Consider the following 17,473-nt stretch of genomic DNA (forward strand, 5'->3'; position numbering starts at 1 on the left):
CAATTGGGCTACGTCCACAGGCAAGTATAGAAGGATTTTACTAAGTAATGTGGGAATTACAACCTCTCTCAAATAATAGGAGAACAACTAAGAATCTCTCTATTATTAGGAGAAAACACCTCACTTACTCTCTCACAAATACCTCACAATTTTGTGGGATTACTCTCTCTTCACTCTCCTCTTCTCTTCTCTATCTTGGTGTGCATATAGGCTTGAATGCATTGCCTATTTATAGGCAAGAGTGAGGGTATAATGGTCATAAATTTAGGAGGAATATATGCCTAACAACTCATCCTCCACTCATACTCCACCAATTATACCAACTCATCCTCCACTCACACTCCACCAATTACAACTCATCTCCCACTCAAATCCCATCAATTATGCCAACTAATTAAAGTGGCTTTACATTTAATACTTCTCATTCTAATTCTTTGACTATATATATTTAAGGATTATTCATTTGGGCTGCATAAAAATGAATTCATGAGATAAATCTTAATCTTAATGTGATTTCAGCAAGGGTCAAACCATGGAACCCAGAGCTAATTTAAGCTCTCTTTCTTGGTTAGGATCGGAGAATCTGGAGCTTATGTTTGCATCTCCAAAACCATCCATATTCAACAGTCTTCACTTTGGATTGGAAGGAACCACTTGCTAGGATTTGCTCCCAACTTTGAACAATCAACGCAGAAAAAGCCCAAATTCAAATGCATGGGAGTTTCTCTGTAAACATGATATTAAGCGAATATACACGGGGCGAAAGAAATGCAGACGAGTCATCACAACAGAACAATCTTGGAAAATTACATTGCACTCAAAGCTAAGTGGAGAAGTATTATTGTAGAAAAAATGGCAATGGTCTTAATATCAGACTTTAACATTACAACTCGACCAGAAAAAATTAAAAAAAAAATCTGAAATTTTAATATTTTATATAAAAAAATAAAAAATAATATATACAAATATAAATTTTATCTAATATAATAATAAAGTCTTAAAAAAATTATACTACATTAAAAAAAACACAACCTTTTTGCTGTATTTTGAACATAAAATAAGGAAAATATTTGATTGCCCCTTCCCGGAACAACACCGATACTTTCTATACTTTTTTTTGTGTTTTCATTCATGATTTGTTTTTGTACATCCTTCTCCCAAAGCTTTCTGGACCACTAATTTTTCTTTTGTTCAAGAAACCAAGACGTTTGATAACAATGCCGCCACGAATATGAATTGTTCTCACAAGAAATTGATTGACAAAAAAACCACGCGTTTGAGAATTTGGTGTCTATTCCCATTAATCACTTGACCTTGAACCATACAAGTTGTTTCCCACCTGATCATTGAGTGAAGGATCGAAATTAGGGAAGAACTACGTATGTATATGTGTGTGTGTGGAGAGAGACAAGGAAACAGCCTTTTATTCATCAGGTTTAAGCAACCTGTTTTTGCATACAGAAGCAAAGTATTCTCCAAATATTTATTCCAGTTTTCTTGAATTGGGTAGGCATGGAAACGCTTGCTACTGTTTTTAATCTTGTGCTTCTTTTGATTGTGAATCTTGTATTCAATGGAATTGGAGCCGATTCGAACTTGAGCTGTATCAAGAGGGAGAGAGATGCACTTCTCAAGTTCAAGCAAGGCCTCACAGATGATTCAGGCCAATTGCTTTCTTGGATTGGAGAAGACTGTTGCACATGGAAGGGAGTAAACTGTAGCAACAGAACTGGCCATGTTGTCCAGCTTGATCTACGAAATCGGCAGGTTTCATTTGCAAACAAAACTACCTTGCGAGGTGAGATCAACCATTCTCTACTTAACTTGACACGTCTCAATTATCTAGACCTGAGCCTCAACAATTTCCAAGGTGCTGAAATCCCAGCTTTTCTAGGTTCTCTGAAAAATCTTAAATACCTAAACCTTTCTCATGCATCTTTCAACGGACAGGTTTCCCACCATCTTGGAAATCTTTCAAACTTGCAGTACCTTGATCTTAGTTGGAACTATGGCTTGAAAGTTGATAGACTCCAGTGGGCATCCGCTCTTCCTTCTTTGGAACACTTGGACCTTTCAGGTTTGAAACTTACCAAGGCCATGGACTGGTTAGAGTCAGTAAACATGCTTCCTTCTCTAGTAGAACTGCACTTATCCTCTTGTTCCCTTCCTCACATTTCTCTCTTTTTGCAAACCAATTTTACATCTCTTACCGTTCTTGATCTCAACACCAACTACTTCAATTCCTCCATCCCCCAATGGCTATTTAATTTTAGCAGAATTCAACATCTTAATCTAAGGGAGAATGGTTTTAGAGGCTCCATGTCCAGTGACATAGGTAAATTAAATCTACTTGCCGCTCTTGACCTTTCTCACAATGAACTAGAGGGTGAAATGCCAAGAACCTTGAGGAATCTATGCAATTTGCGTGAGCTTGACTTGTCTCACAACAAATTCAGTGGTGAGATTTCTCAACCTTTTGGCAGTCCAACTAGCTGCTTGCAGAACAGTTTACAGAGTTTGGTTCTTGAAACTAATCATCTCAGAGGTAGTCTTCCAGATAGTTTAGGAAGCTATGAGCATCTAGTCAACCTCAATCTTTATTCTAACGCCTTTTCAGGTCCAATCCCAGCATCGATTGGAAGACTATCAAGTTTGAAAAGATTAGACCTCTCCCATAATTACCTGAATGGTAGTGTTCCGGAAAGCGTTGGGCATCTTTTCAATCTTGAGTATTTGAATATCCATAACAATTCATTGAGCGGCATAGTTTCTGAACGTCACTTTTCAAAGCTCACCTCCTTGACTACCTTGTATTTGTACAATAACTCACTAGTTCTTGATCTTCGTCCCACTTGGGTACCTCCTTTCCAAATTCAATACCTTTCATTGCTTTCCTGCAAAGTTGGACCCCAATTTCCACAATGGCTCCAAACACAGAAAAATATTTCAATATTAGAGATGTCTAACACTAGCATTTTGGATAGAATTCCAGAGTGGTTTGAAAGCATTTCCTCTAGTATTGTACTATTGGACTTGTCTCGTAATCAAATTGGAAAAAACTTGCCGAAGCTGAGAAAATCTTTCGATGCTTCTTCCAGATTCATATACTTGTATTCCAACAAGTTCGAGGGTCCTCTAACTCCTTTTCCTTCAGAAGTGATTGAATTAGACGTCTCTAACAACTTTCTTCACGGCCAAATCCCCCAAGATATTGGCAACATGATGCCACGATTGACCCTGTTGCATCTATCCAACAATTCCTTAAATGGGAACATCCCAGTTTCTTTATGCAAGATGGGGGGATTACGATTTCTTGATCTCTCAGAAAATCAGTTTTCAGGAGGAATTCCTAATTGCTGGAGCAAGTTGCAGCATCTACGCGTGATGGATCTGTCTAGTAACATTCTGGATGATCATATTCCAAGTTCTCTGGGTTCTCTACAGCAACTTCGATCTTTGCACCTGCGAAACAATAGTTTGCAGGGGGAAGTACCTGCGTCGTTAGAGAAGCTAAAGCACTTGCACATTCTTGATCTCAGTGAAAATGTGCTCATTGGTACTATTCCTCCATCGATAGGTGAAGGGCTATCTTCATTGTCAGTGCTTGATGTTCATTCCAATAGATTTCAAGGTGAGATTCCTCAGGAACTTTGCCACCTCACTTCTCTTCGCATTTTGAGCTTGGCACACAATGAGATGACCGGAACTATTCCCTCCTGTTTTCACAATTTTAGTGGAATGATTGCAAATGAGTTCTCAATGAAAGAACAATGGCCATACGGTCCTACGATATTTGATGATATTTTTGGGTTTCAGTCTGTGGTATATGAGGAGAACGTTTTGGTTTATATAAAGGGACTGCAGCAGAAATACACAAAGACACTTCCGTTTCTCTTTTCCATTGATCTTTCAAGAAACAGGTTTGTTGGAGAGATTCCAAATCAGCTTATGAATCTGTTGGGGCTACGAAACCTGAATTTATCTAGAAACAATTTTAAGGGGCAAATTCCTTGGAAGATTGGAGATTTGAGACAGTTGCAATCGCTTGATTTGTCTAGAAATGAACTTTCTGGCTTGATTCCTGCAAGCCTTTCTCAATTGAATTTCCTAAGTGCCTTGAACTTGTCATTCAACAAGTTATCTGGACGCATTCCATCAGGAAATCAGCTCCAAACTTTAGATGACAAATCCATCTACGCTGGGAACAGTGGACTTTGCGGGTTTCCACTTGACGACTGCCAAGAAGTGGCACTGCCTCCTGATGAGGGAAGACCAGAAGATGAGTTCGAAATTCTTTGGTTTTATGGCGGTATGGGAGTGGGTTTTATGACTGGTTTCGTAGGAGTTTCTAGCACGCTATATTTCAAGGATTCCTGGAGGGATGCGCTTTTTCGATTAGTTGACAAAATTTACAACAAGTTCCGAGTGATGATTGTGGAAAGCAAAAACCGTCTAACAAGAAAGATTTATGGAGACAGATTTGGAGGACATGCTTGAGAAGGTTAGTTCTTGATCTCTCTTTCTATTATTGACTTGCCTTCGAGAAATCTTTACAACCCTGCTCATACTAACGGTGTTGTAAATTCTTCTTGCTACAGCATATATTGAAAGAAAAGTTGAATAAAGCTATGCTCAAACTCAGGGGAAGCATAGTTGTGCTGTGATCGATCTATGATGTCTGAGCATGGATGGATTTGAATCCATTTTCGACGTCTTGCCTGAATACTCGTGATGCTAGATGAATGTCACTGGAACGTATGTAGATTTATGTTTGTTATAGCTTACAATACCCATAATGAATAGAGAGTTTTTCTGAAACTTGTTTGAGAAAGTTCAGTTATAATTGGGACTTGGAGTCAATTGTGATTGGTAACTAATAGCCAGTGCTGTTTCTTCTCTTCTTCTTCTTCTTCTTCTTCTTGGTTTTTTTTTCCATTCTATTTGGTCTTTATATCTGTTAAAAATATAGAAGAAAATAGACGAAGGCAAATCACAGTCCTCGTAAATAGCTAGCTTAAATAGAAATCTAGTTCTTGAATGATGCAAGTCGCAACTCTCTTTGAACCAACAGGTAAGCGATGCCTTTTGAGAATTCCATGGAATCATTGTTCACAATGTGTTTTTTTCATCTTTTATTTTTCCGCCCTTACTGAACTGAATTAGAAGCCAATTTAGGTTAATTTAATAGGAAACAGCGGGATTAAAAAACAAGGGATCAAAGTGCAAAACAGAGAAAATGGTTGACTTTTCAAACTTTGGGTGAAATTTTCATTGTAATTCTTGTGCTTTTCAAATTATAAATATTGTGTCCCTTTTATTTTTAAAATTTCAAAACAAAATCAACTCTATTCTGAAACTTTATTTTCTTTATTTTGAAGTTACTTATTTGAGAGAAAAGAAAGAGTCATTGGATTTTAACGATAAAGATGAAAATTGACATCAACATCAATTCAGGCCATACAAATAGTTAATTTTGGTGTCAATGAGTTTTATGTGGCATCTCCACTTAGATATTTTTTTACTTTCAAATTGTTTAAAAAATTAGATCTCAGTTCAGGAAGATTTTTTTATTTAGGGTTGATTTTTAGATTTTTGTGCTAGTTTTTAAGCATTTTTAAAGTTATCGATGGATTTATCAAGGTATTTATGGTAAAAGAAAATGAGTTTCCAGGTCAAAAAACTATAATCCCTGATTTTCTAGCCACCACAGTAGATAAAATCCGGAGAAAAGTAAACAACGTGTAGTTTGACTTCATTTTTTTTAAAAAAAAAAATTAGGGCTAGCACATTATAGTTAAAAAATACGAGTCCACTTCACACACATGCCATTTCAAAATGAGCCCGGGGCCTTAGTGTGGTTTGTTAGACCTAACAACACCTAACCTCTTTTTTCTTTTCTTTTTTTTTAAGTGATACCCTTCTTTAATTTATATTTTTTTTAAAATAACTTTTTAATTTATATTTTAGTTAATATACCTTCCCTTTGGTTTTTTCTTTTGTTTATTGAGCATCTTTTAAATAACTAGTGTTTTTTAATTATTATTTTGTATGTATTTAATTTTTGAAAAGACTATTTTAATTCATCTACAATTTTTTATGTTTTACATAAATAAACTTTATTTTAAAAAATATTTATTTTTGTATAATATTTTTAATATGTGCAACTTTGCATAATATTTTTTCCCTTTGATTTTATTCAATTAATTTCACGAGTTTGTATATTTCTATTGTCATTTGATTAAATAAATAAATGATTTTGATTAACAAAGTCATTAAACATAACTAGATAAATAGTATGTGTTGCGATGTCAAATATATTAATCTACTTTTATCTTTTAATTTTCTAGTTTCTTCTTTTGTTACCATGAATGATGTTTTCTTTCTTTATTAATATATATAGTTATCGATTTATTTAATGATATGCATGCATAAGCGTTTTGATTTATATTTTTTTATAAAAAATATCAAAAAAGGTTGTACATTCAAATTTTTTTATTAAAAAAAATATTGTCCTAGCGGTAAAGTCCGGGTCAAATGGTCAATAAATATTAAAACTAAGTAGATTTCTTAATATTCAAAATGAAAGAGTGTGTGTTTGGTATTGTAGTTGTTGTTGTGGTTGTGGTTTGAAAAAAATTGTTTTATAAAAAATACTTTTAGTTGAGGTTGGTTTGAAAAAAATATATGTTTGGTTAAAACTGTGGTTGAAATTGAGGTTGAGCAAAAAGTAGTTTAATATGTTTGGTTAATAATGCTTTTGAAATTGAGGTTATAAAATAATTTTAAAAAATATATATTAATATTGATGGTTTTTAATTTAAATATTGTAAATTTAACTATTGTTATTACATCATGAAATAAATAATATTTTATATAAAATATTTTTTATTGTTTCATTAAACTATCTACAATTCCATCATGTATGAAATACATCCGACAAGGACTACAGTTTTTTTGATTTCTTAAGCGCGCAACAACATCAGGTAAAATATAATTAGGAACAAAATTGGGATTGCAATCAAATTCTGCAAATGCTACATCATCAAGTGATCTTTATCTAATTTATGTAATGTCATTGAATAATGTTAAACACTAGTTTTTCGAATAAAACACAATTAAAAAATAAAAAATAATTTTGATTTTTTATTTTACTGAGTCGGACCTGGTTCAATGCATTTTGAGCTTTAAACCGGAACTGATTGGGTCGGAACCGGTCCGACCAGAACAATGTGCTGGAAGCAACATTTTCTTCCTTTTCTTTCCCTTGCGTTTCGGATGCAAAAATACTATGAGATCCATGAACAGTAAATTAAGTTTTTTCTTTACCAAACAGGTTGTATTAGCATTTTATTTAAAACACAGACACAACTTCGTTACCAATCAAACACTAAAACTGAGAACGGCCTCGTCTCATTTCTAATCACCGAGTAAATTATTTTTACCGTTCAAAATGAAAGAATATACTAAAACCGAGAATGAACCCATTTCATCCTCTCACATGAATATAAGTTTAAAAATTGAATGTAGGCATTTAAGAGCTAATATTTGGATCAAATAGCGAGATCAGAGCTCTCATTTAGATAATAGAATCCAAAATTGTTTTGGTGATTTGTAGTTTAAATGTGAAAAGAATGAAACTTTTTTGATAATCCGAGATGTTCGGATAAATTTACGTGCATCACAATTAATTTTCAGGTCTACTGAATATCTTATAAGTTCAGTGAATATATAAAATATCACGGGGATAACAAACGTATACAGAGAGAATCAAAGAAAGAAAATAAATCCCTTTTTTCACTGGATCATGACCTCAATTGCTTGACAAAAATGAATTTTGAACTTTGGGATGGCGGGAGGTGTTTTTATATGAAAAATGATCACATATCCACTCTTGAAGTGAAAAAATCAGCGAGTCGTGACTTAAAATCGTTGGAAAAGAAGACATGGACAATACATGGTCCGCTTTTTAATCCTTTCCTTTTTATTTTTTTTTAAAATTTTTCTGAGGCCGGGCCTGATGAACTAGGCCCATGCTTGCATGGGCAAAAAAGTGAAGACCCCACGTGAACCGGGCTTGCCTCACAATTCCTTCTTCTTCTTCTTCTTCTTCTAGTCATGCTTTTCTTTTGTTTTCACTTTTTTCCTCTTCATTTTATTTAATTCCTTGTTATTATTAAACTATTTATTTTCATGTTTCTTAAATTTTCCGGAACTTTTTACGTTTAATTAAAATTTTAAATGCCCGTAGTCGTGCCCGCAAAATGGTGCATAATACTAAAGTCACCGTCCAGAAAGTCTTTATCAAAACCATGGCTATTATAATCAACATCAACAAAACAACTAAAACGAAACGCTCTTTTACTATTCGGTGTCTCACTGTAAAATGACATTTTGTAATTTTGGGTTTATGTGAAAGAGGCAGTCTGTGATTGAAGGGGAGGCTTGCGTTTTGTGGGATTCTTCATCATCATTGCTGGGATTTGTCCATGGTAGGTATGGTAGTAACAGTCCTCAAGGCTAGATTGATTTTTTTGTGGCGGTTTTGAGACGTGGCTTGAATTAGATGGGAGTATTTCTTTGAGTTTCTACATTATGATTACAATTTGTCAGCCATATTGCTGGAATGCGCACAATTTCAGTGTCAAAATAGCAGTGTTGGGGGGTTTTCAGAGCTTTGTTAGCTGGGTTAACAGTCTTTTGGTTTTTCCGTTTTTTTTTTTTTATGGATTTGGCTACCCAGTGTTGAGGTTGATGAGATAAATTGATGGGTGATTGTGTTGATTTGATTTGGAAGGTTTCATCTATCTAATGTATATTTAACGTTCTTGCTTGGATGAATGTATATTTAACGTTCTTGCTTGGATGAATGTATATTTAACGTTCTATCTAAAAGGAAATCAAACAATTCCCTGTAAAATGGTTCAAACCAATTGAAGAATCTGCTAGCCATGGATTTTTTTATGTGTAAGAGAAAGCACTGGAAAAAGAAGAAGAAGAAGAAGAAGAAGCTAACCATAATATTTAAATATACATTCATCCAAGCAAGAACGTCAAATTTGTTTTAAAGGATTTGTTTGTGCTGAGTTGTTTCTCTTGGGAATGTGCCATCTGCAGCAACTCTTGCATTATAGGTTTTAAATATTGCCTATGTTACTTATCATCAACCTTTCTTTGACATGTGTTCAAGTTGTCATTTTTCACGAGTTTTTCCATTTGTATGTTGCACGATCACAAACTGTGTGATGATTGTGCATTTTATGTGAAGATTATCTTCAATGGTCAAGGGTGTTGGTAGATACTGGTTTGATATTTAGTTTGATTACAACACTGCGTTTGGTTCGTGGATGACTCTGTTTCCTGTTATGTGTAGGAACTATGCCAAACAACAAATAGTTCTTCTTCAAATAACAATGAGTTTGTGGTTCAAATTTGACTAAACCAATTATAACTTCTCCACTCAATGTGGAATTGATTTAGGAATTCTAATGTAATAATGATTCTTGGCTCTCTTTTTTTGTGTACACGTGTTTGCTTTACAGATTTCTTTTATGTTTCACAGTGTTTGATGGAATTCCAAGTATTATTCACTGGTATAAATCAATGTCTCTTCCTGAGTGTTTTTGGCTTTTGGTCCGTCTGGATTCTTTTACAGTATCTCCCACTGATTTGGAACAAGGTGAATCTCTCTTATCAATTAATTGAAATTTCTTCCCCTTTTCCTTTTTCCTTACTGTCACAGGTGTATGTTCTAGGGTTGCTGTATGCTCTAGGGTTAGGAACTTTTGATTCTTTCTTGGAATGTCTTTGTGTGTTAAGTTTGTCTTTTGTTTATCTTCTCTTGTGTGTTTGGGTTTGTTTTCCCGACTTTCTTTTTTCCTTAACAGCGTTTTTTTTTCCAGTGCTTTCTTTGCAAATAATGTGCTGCTTGATATGTTAAGAAATCGATACTCAAGAATTGATGAGCTTGAACAGGAGGTTATGGACAGGCCAAAGATAGTTGATGAGGGGATGAAATTGCAGAATAATTTACTTGTTTAGCTCAAACGATGAAGTCCATGATTGTCTATAAAGAAAGGGAATTGAAATGGAATCAGTAGACGAGTAACGAGTTGCTTGCTACAGCTAAGAACATATATAAGCATGTTGGAGAGTTGCAAAGGCAGGTTAGGAAAAAAACAGAAACAGTAACAGATAAAACAGAGTCAGCACACGGTTTTAGCAGGAAAGTTGTGCTGCCATTGCCATTAATTAAAAGATAATAAGAAGCTGAAGACTGACAAAGAAAAGTAGAGGGAAGAACTTATGTACAAAGTGGAATGTCTTGAGAATCTTGGTCAGATTAGTTACATTTTTAAGGAATTAATGGTATAAATTGAAGTGGGAAGGGCATTGCAAGTTGAATTACTTAAAAAAAACTGAATTGAATGCTGTGAAAATCTGGAAGCAAGAAAAAAAACTGTTTTGAGATGTTCACTACTGTTTTTTGGGAAAATGTTTATGTTTTAATTTGTTTATCTCCAAACTCAGGTTTTACATTGGTTTTTCTGCTTTCGCCACCTTCCCTGCTTATTGTTAGCTAATTTGGTTACTGAGATCACTTTTTTTTTTCCCAATCGTCCTTGTCACTCCGAGTAAAGGAGCCAGCTCTGGTGCATCTTCAATTGGAAAACCTTTATACATCCAGCTACCGTGGATTTGAAAGGCAAAACAAATGAGTATGTTCTTTTTAATGTTCTATTACATGTTATTCAAATATTAGGAGAATTAGCCAAGTAGGAACTTTATAGATATTGTGATCACAACTTACATAAAGTCCATATGAACTCAGAGAAGCATGCAATAATAATTTTCTACATGGCTTAATTGTAGGCTGCTGAGAATAAACGCTGGAAGATTTTAGATGGAAGATCTATACCGAAATTTAGGTCCCCTTCAATGTGATGGTCCTGGTGCTGATTCTAAGGCCCTAACTCTGTGTTGAAGACCAGGATTACATGGGTCTGATCAAGAAACGGCAAGAATACCTTGACAAGGTGCTCAGTTTCTATTCTCTCAATTATGTGTTTCACGTTTAAATATTTTCTCAATATTTTGGATTATTTTCTTTCCCTTTGCAAATGGATGGTCATTTTCCTTGCTCAGCCTATGAAGGTTGTATACCATCAGATTAGTTTTTTGCGTTCACATTGCAGCTTTGTTTCTGCCCCTTCAACATGGTGGCAGCCTAAGCTTTTAAATTAAGAAGTCCACAAATAATGGTATTTTTTTTTAGTTGAACAAAATCAATTTCGAATTAATATTGGCCATAAATTGTTTGTCAAGTCATTCCCATGATTTGTAATGGTGACTCTCTGATAGAAATCCAGTGATGCTTGGTTCCCTCAAGACCAATTGCTTTGAAATATACAAATGATAACAATAACCTGTCACAACCCTCTCTCATATAAAGTCAAGAAAATCTTGATAATTTGAAAGACCTACATTTGCTCTTTGCAAATATTCCCCCACTTTGCTCTCACATCCAATTCTAATCAACCTTATGGTTATTTAAACATAAGCTTTCTTTGTAGTTGCGGTTGGAAACTATCAATAATGTGTAGAAACCAACACCTCTGCGATGTGTGTAAATCATGCTAATTACCCTTGCCCATAATTGTTGTGCCAAGTGTGGTAATGTTTTTGGTTGTGATAGCACTAGCATTCAAGCTACGATTCTTTACCATATGATTCCTGGGTGACTTATTGATGCCATGGATTTAAAAAATAAAGGCATTGGATCAATTTGAAGGGCTACGCCTATTAATGGAACTTAGATCAAAATTCTAAAACTATTCCGAAATCCTGCATCCTTAGACATATTTTAAAGTAAGTGACATATATAATATAATTTTTGCACTTGATATGCGTAAATAATCATTTTTACCTTAAAAATTGGCTGGCTGTAGTTGAGTTGTTGATGATGATTGGATCTGCCACTTTAACACTGTTATTTGTTTTTTATGAACTTCCATTTGTGATACTCTATATTTGCAGACACATGTAATTAATTTAAATTTGTATATTGATAAATTGGAAGATTGGGGACGTTTAATTTGCAGGAAAAAAAAAGAGCATATATTTCTCCACCCCTTTCTCCAATTGGAGTGCCTATGATATGTGCAAGGGCCTAGGCGTATTAGAGCCAGTACTGCTGCCTAATTCTATCTTTTGCCAAAAAGAATAAAAGTTAGGGACCAAAGTCACAACCATTTGAAACTTTCAAATAATTAGTACTTCCATAAAGCAAGTTGTAATGTACATATGTAGGGAAGACAATGCCAAGACAGTCTTCAAAGGTGGTATATTTGATTTTTCACTTGACAATTTATTTATCAAACGATTGTATTTGTATTTATCAAATTATTTATTTTGATATACTGATATCAAAAATGATTTTTAAAAAATAAAAAAAATATTATTTTAATACATAGCATTTTAAAAAACAATCCAATAATATTCTCAAACATACTTTTAATCATTACCATATCAATTGAAGAAAAAAAAATCATAAATTCTCCTAAACAAGTAACAAGGGCCAAAACATGGAATCCAACGCTAATTTATGTTCTCTTTCTTTGTTAGGATTGGAGAATCTTGGAGTCCATGTTTGCATGTCCAAAACCATCCATATTCATCTTCACTTTGGATTGGAAGGAACCACTTGATAGGATTTGCTCCCAACTTTGAACGGTCAATGCAGAAAAAAGTCCAAATTCAAATAGGAGTTTCTCTGTAACCATAATGTGAAGTGAATATACTAAAGGGTGAAGGAAATGCAGACAAGTCATCACAAACAGAACAAGCCTGGAAACTTGCATTGCACGCAAAGCTAACTGGATCGGTATTGCTGTAGAAAAAATGGAAAATGTCTTAATATTAGACTTTGAATATCAGAAGTCTTTGGTCTGTGCGGAGTATTGCCCATTTATAGATATATTCTTAAGTGACCAAGTTCCAATCAACCTGAGACAAGAGGGACTACTTCTAAAAATAACCAAAAAGCATTTCTGATTAGGACTTGCAGCGAGACCGCCACGAATGTGACTTTTGGACTCACCAGAAATTGATACAAAAAAATCTACGCGTTTGAGAATTTGGTGTCAATTCCCATTAATGACTCGACCTTGCAAAGTAAAAGTTGTCTTCCCCCTGTTCAGTGGGTGAAGGATCAAAATTAGAGAAGAACTATGTATGTATATCTATATCAATATCTATTATTCTCCAAGTTTATGCATCCTGTTTTTGCACACACAAGCAAAATATTTATTCCAGTTTTTCTTGAATTGGGTGAGCATGGAAACGCTTGCTACTGTTTTTAATCTTGTGCTTCTTTTGATTGTGAATCTTGTATTCAATGGAATTGGAGCTGATTCGAACTTGAGCTGTATCAAGAGGGAGAGAGATGCGCTTCTCAAGTTCAAGCAAGGCCTCACAGATGATTCAGGCCAATTGCTTTCTTGGATTGGAGAAGACTGTTGCACATGGAAGGGAGTATGCTGTAGCAACATAACTGGCCATGTTGTACAGCTTGATCTACGAAATCGGCAGGTTTCATTTGCAAACAAAACTACCTTGCGAGGTGAGATCAGCCATTCTCTACTTAACTTGACACGTCTCGATTATCTAGACCTGAGCCTCAACAATTTCCAAGGTGCTGAAATTCCAGCTTTTCTAGGTTCTCTGAAAAATCTTAAATACCTAAACCTTTCTCGTGCATCTTTCAACGGACAGGTTTCCCACCATCTTGGAAATCTTTCAAACTTGCAGTACCTTGATCTTAGTTGGAACTATGGCTTGAAAGTTGATAGACTCCAGTGGGCATCCGCTCTTCCTTCTTTGGAACACTTGGACCTTTCAGGTTTGAAACTTACCAAGGCCATGGACTGGTTAGAGTCAGTAAACATGCTTCCTTCTCTAGTAGAACTGCACTTATCCTCTTGTTCCCTTCCTCACATTCCTCTCTTTTTGCAAACTAATTTTACATCTCTTACCGTTCTTGATCTCAACACCAACAACTTCAATTCCTCCGTCCCCCAATGGCTATTTAATTTTAGCAGAATTCAAACTCTTAATCTAAGGGAGAATGGTTTTAGAGGCTCCATGTCCAGTGACATAGGTAACTTAAATCTACTTGCATTCCTTGACCTTTCTCACAATGAACTAGAGGGTGAAATGCCAAGAACCTTGAGGAATCTATGCAATTTGCGTGAGCTTGACTTGTCTCACAACAAATTCAGTGGTGAGATTTCTCAACCTTTTGGCAGTCCAACTAGCTGCTTGCAGAACAGTTTACAGAGTTTGGTTCTTGAAACTAATCAACTCAGAGGTAGTCTTCCAGATAGTTTAGGAAGCTATAAGCATCTAGTCAACCTCAATCTTTATTCTAACGCCTTTTCAGGTCCAATCCCAGCATCGATTGGAAGACTATCAAGTTTGAAAATATTAGACCTCTCCCATAATTACCTTAATGGTAGTGTTCCGGAAAGCGTTGGGCAGCTTTTCAATCTTGAGTTTTTGAATATCCATAACAATTCATTGAGTGGCATAGTTTCTGAACGTCACTTTTCAAAGCTCGCCTCGTTGACTACCTTGTATTTGTACCTTAACTCACTAGTTCTTGATCTTCGTCCCACTTGGGTACCTCCTTTCCAAATTCGAGAGCTTGCATTGTTTTCTTGCAAAGTTGGACCCCAATTTCCACAATGGCTCCAAACACAGAAAAATCTGTCAATATTAGAGATGTCTAACACTAGCATTTCGGATAGAATTCCGGATTGGTTTGAAAACATTTCCTCCACTATTGTATTATTGGACTTGTCTGTTAATCAAATTGGAAAAAACTTGCCGAAGCTGAGAAAATCTTTCGATGCTTCTTCCAGATTCATATACTTGTATTCCAACAAGTTCGAGGGTCCTCTAACTCCTTTTCCTTCAGATGTGATTGAATTAGACGTCTCCAACAACTTTCTCCGAGGCCAAATCCCCCAAGATATTGGCAACATGATGCCACGATTGACCCTGTTGCATCTATCCAACAATTCCTTAAATGGGAACATCCCAGTTTCTTTATGCAAGATGGGGGAATTACGATTTCTTGATCTCTCAGAAAATCAGTTTTCAGGAGGAATTCCGAATTGCTGGAGCAAGTTGCAGCATCTACGCGTGATGGATCTGTCTAGTAACATTCTGGATGATCATATTCCACGTTCTCTGGGTTCTCTACAGCAACTTCGATCTTTACACCTGCGAAACAATAGTTTGCAGGGAAAAGTACCTGCGTCGTTAGAGAAGCTAAAACACTTGCAAATTCTTGATCTCAGTGAAAATGTGCTAAATGGTACTATTCCTCCATGGATAGGTGAAGGGCTATCTTCACTGTCAGTGCTTGATGTTCATTCCAACAGGTTTCAAGGTGAGATTCCTCAGGAACTTTGCCACCTCACTTCTCTTCGCATTTTGAGCTTGGCACACAATGAGATGACCGGAACTATTCCCTCCTGTTTTCACAACTTTACTGGAATGATTGCAAATGAGTTCTCAGTGGAAGAACAATGGCCATACGGTCCTACGATATTTGATGATATTTTTGGGTTTCAGTCTGTGGTATACGTGGAGAACCTTTGGGTTTATATGAAGGGAATGCAGCTGAAATACACTAAAACACTTCCGTTTCTCTTTTCCATTGATCTTTCAAGAAACAGGTTTGTTGGAGAGATTCCAAATCAGCTTATGAATCTGTTGGAGCTACGAAACCTGAATTTATCTAGAAACAATTTTAAGGGGCAAATTCCTTGGAAGATTGGAGATTTGAGACAGTTGCAATCGCTTGATTTGTCTAGAAATGAACTTTCTGGCTTGATTCCTGCAAGCCTTTCTCAATTGAATTTCCTAAGTGCCTTGAACTTGTCATTCAACAAGTTATCTGGACGCATTCCATCAGGAAATCAGCTCCAAACTTTAGATGACAAATCCATCTACGCTGGGAACAGTGGACTTTGCGGGTTTCCACTTGACGACTGCCAAGAAGTGGCACTGCCTCCTGATGAGGGAAGACCAGAAGATGAGTTCGAAATTCTTTGGTTTTATGGCGGTATGGGAGTGGGTTTTATGACTGGATTCGTAGGAGTTTCTAGCACGCTATATTTCAAGGATTCCTGGAGGGATGCGCTTTTTCGATTAGTTGACAAAATTTACAACAAGTTCCGAGTGATGATTGTGGTAAGCAAAAACCATCTAACAAGAAAGATTTATGGAGACAGATTTGGAGGACATGCTTGAGAAGGTTAGTTCTTGATCTCTCTTTCTATTATTGACTTGCCTTCGAGAAATCTTTACAACCCTGCTCATACTAACGGTGTTGTAAATTCTTCTTGCTACAGCATATATTGAAAGAAAAGTTGAATAAAGCTATGCTCAAACTCAGGGGAAGCATAGTTGTGCTGTGATCGATCTATGATGTCTGAGCATGGATGGATTTGAATCCATTTTCGACATCTTGCCTCAATACTCGTGATGCTAGATGAATGCCACTGGAACGTATGTAGATTTATGTTTGTTATAGCTTACAATACCCATAATGAATAGAGAGTTTTTCTGAAACTTGTTTGAGAAAGTTCAGTTATAACTGGGACTTGGAGTCAATTGTGATTGGTAACTAATAGCCAGTGCTGTTTCTTCTCTTCTTCTTCTTCTTCTTCTTGTTTTTTTTTCCATTCTATTTGGTCTTTATATCTGTTAAAAATATAGAAGAAAATAGACGAAGGCAAATCACATTCCTCGTAAATAGCTAGCTTAAATAGAAATCTAGTTCTTGAATGATGTAAGTCGCAACCCTCTTTGAACCAACAGTGAAGCGATGCCTTATGAGAATTCTTGAGATAAAATAATATATGATTAATTCTTTCGTTTTCTTCATTTTTAAAGTCTATGGTTGGAGAACTAATATGGAGAGAACAACTTCGGAACAGATATTTTTAGCTTAATTAATATCCCGCAGGCAATTAAGGAGAAACTTGTACTGGTATAGCACAGAGATATTTTTTGACTAGTAAATGTAATGAAAAATAAATAAAATCTTCATTATCATGGCTCAAACTTGAGAAACTGAATGAGATACAAAACAACAATATTTAAGATTTTTTAAATAGAAAACATAGAGATTGAGATTATTTTATATAAAAAATAGCGTACGAGGGATAAATGATGAAAAATCAACTGTACATGAAACATCTAAATATTATATTTCAGAATTCTTGTTAAACATCATAATACAAAACCATGAACATAAATTAACGTGAGGATGCATGTTGAAGAACTTGCCCTAACCTTAATGGTATTAATTAAGGAACACGTCGCCCGTGGGGGAGCCGATATGAAGATCGTGGAGAGACAATCACATGGGTAATCGACATCTTCATGCAGTCATCCCTGCAAT

At 35.4% G+C, this 17,473-nt stretch overlaps 2 protein-coding genes across 4 annotated transcripts; both read left to right on the top strand.

Moving 5' to 3' along the window:
- The first annotated feature begins 1,502 nt into the window (after window positions 1-1,502).
- On the top strand, window positions 1,503-4,897 carry LOC133697077 (receptor-like protein EIX2). The gene is made up of 2 exons (XM_062119421.1): window positions 1,503-4,501; window positions 4,599-4,897. Exon 1 carries the CDS (start codon window positions 1,513-1,515, stop codon window positions 4,495-4,497), a length of 2,985 nt encoding a protein of 994 aa, XP_061975405.1. The 5' UTR covers window positions 1,503-1,512; the 3' UTR covers window positions 4,498-4,501; window positions 4,599-4,897.
- Window positions 4,898-8,122: 3,225 nt separating this feature from the next.
- LOC133696540 (receptor-like protein EIX2) lies at window positions 8,123-16,719 on the top strand. Of its 3 annotated transcripts, XM_062118754.1 has the most exons (6): window positions 8,123-8,489; window positions 9,560-9,676; window positions 10,638-10,715; window positions 10,870-11,033; window positions 12,622-16,321; window positions 16,419-16,719. In XM_062118754.1, exon 5 carries the CDS (start codon window positions 13,231-13,233, stop codon window positions 16,315-16,317), a length of 3,087 nt encoding a protein of 1,028 aa, XP_061974738.1. In that variant the 5' UTR covers window positions 8,123-8,489; window positions 9,560-9,676; window positions 10,638-10,715; window positions 10,870-11,033; window positions 12,622-13,230; the 3' UTR covers window positions 16,318-16,321; window positions 16,419-16,719. The 3 variants fall into 3 exon arrangements, with proteins under 3 accessions (XP_061974738.1, XP_061974740.1, XP_061974737.1); XM_062118756.1 differs by having other exon boundaries at window positions 8,123-10,715; window positions 12,622-13,618; window positions 13,771-16,321; XM_062118753.1 differs by having other exon boundaries at window positions 9,560-10,715.
- The last annotated feature ends 754 nt before the right edge of the window (window positions 16,720-17,473 follow it).

This window comes from Populus nigra, chromosome 6 (genome assembly GCF_951802175.1).
Source record: "Populus nigra chromosome 6, ddPopNigr1.1, whole genome shotgun sequence".
In the NCBI taxonomy this organism is placed as follows: domain Eukaryota; kingdom Viridiplantae; phylum Streptophyta; class Magnoliopsida; order Malpighiales; family Salicaceae; genus Populus; species Populus nigra.

What these genes read in the sequence shown, in the direction of transcription:
- LOC133697077 (XM_062119421.1), top strand. Translation starts at nt 1,513, where the DNA reads ATGGAAACGCTTGCTACTGTTTTTAATCTTGTGCTTCTTTTGATTGTG.
- LOC133696540 (XM_062118753.1), top strand. Translation starts at nt 13,231, where the DNA reads ATGTATATCTATATCAATATCTATTATTCTCCAAGTTTATGCATCCTG.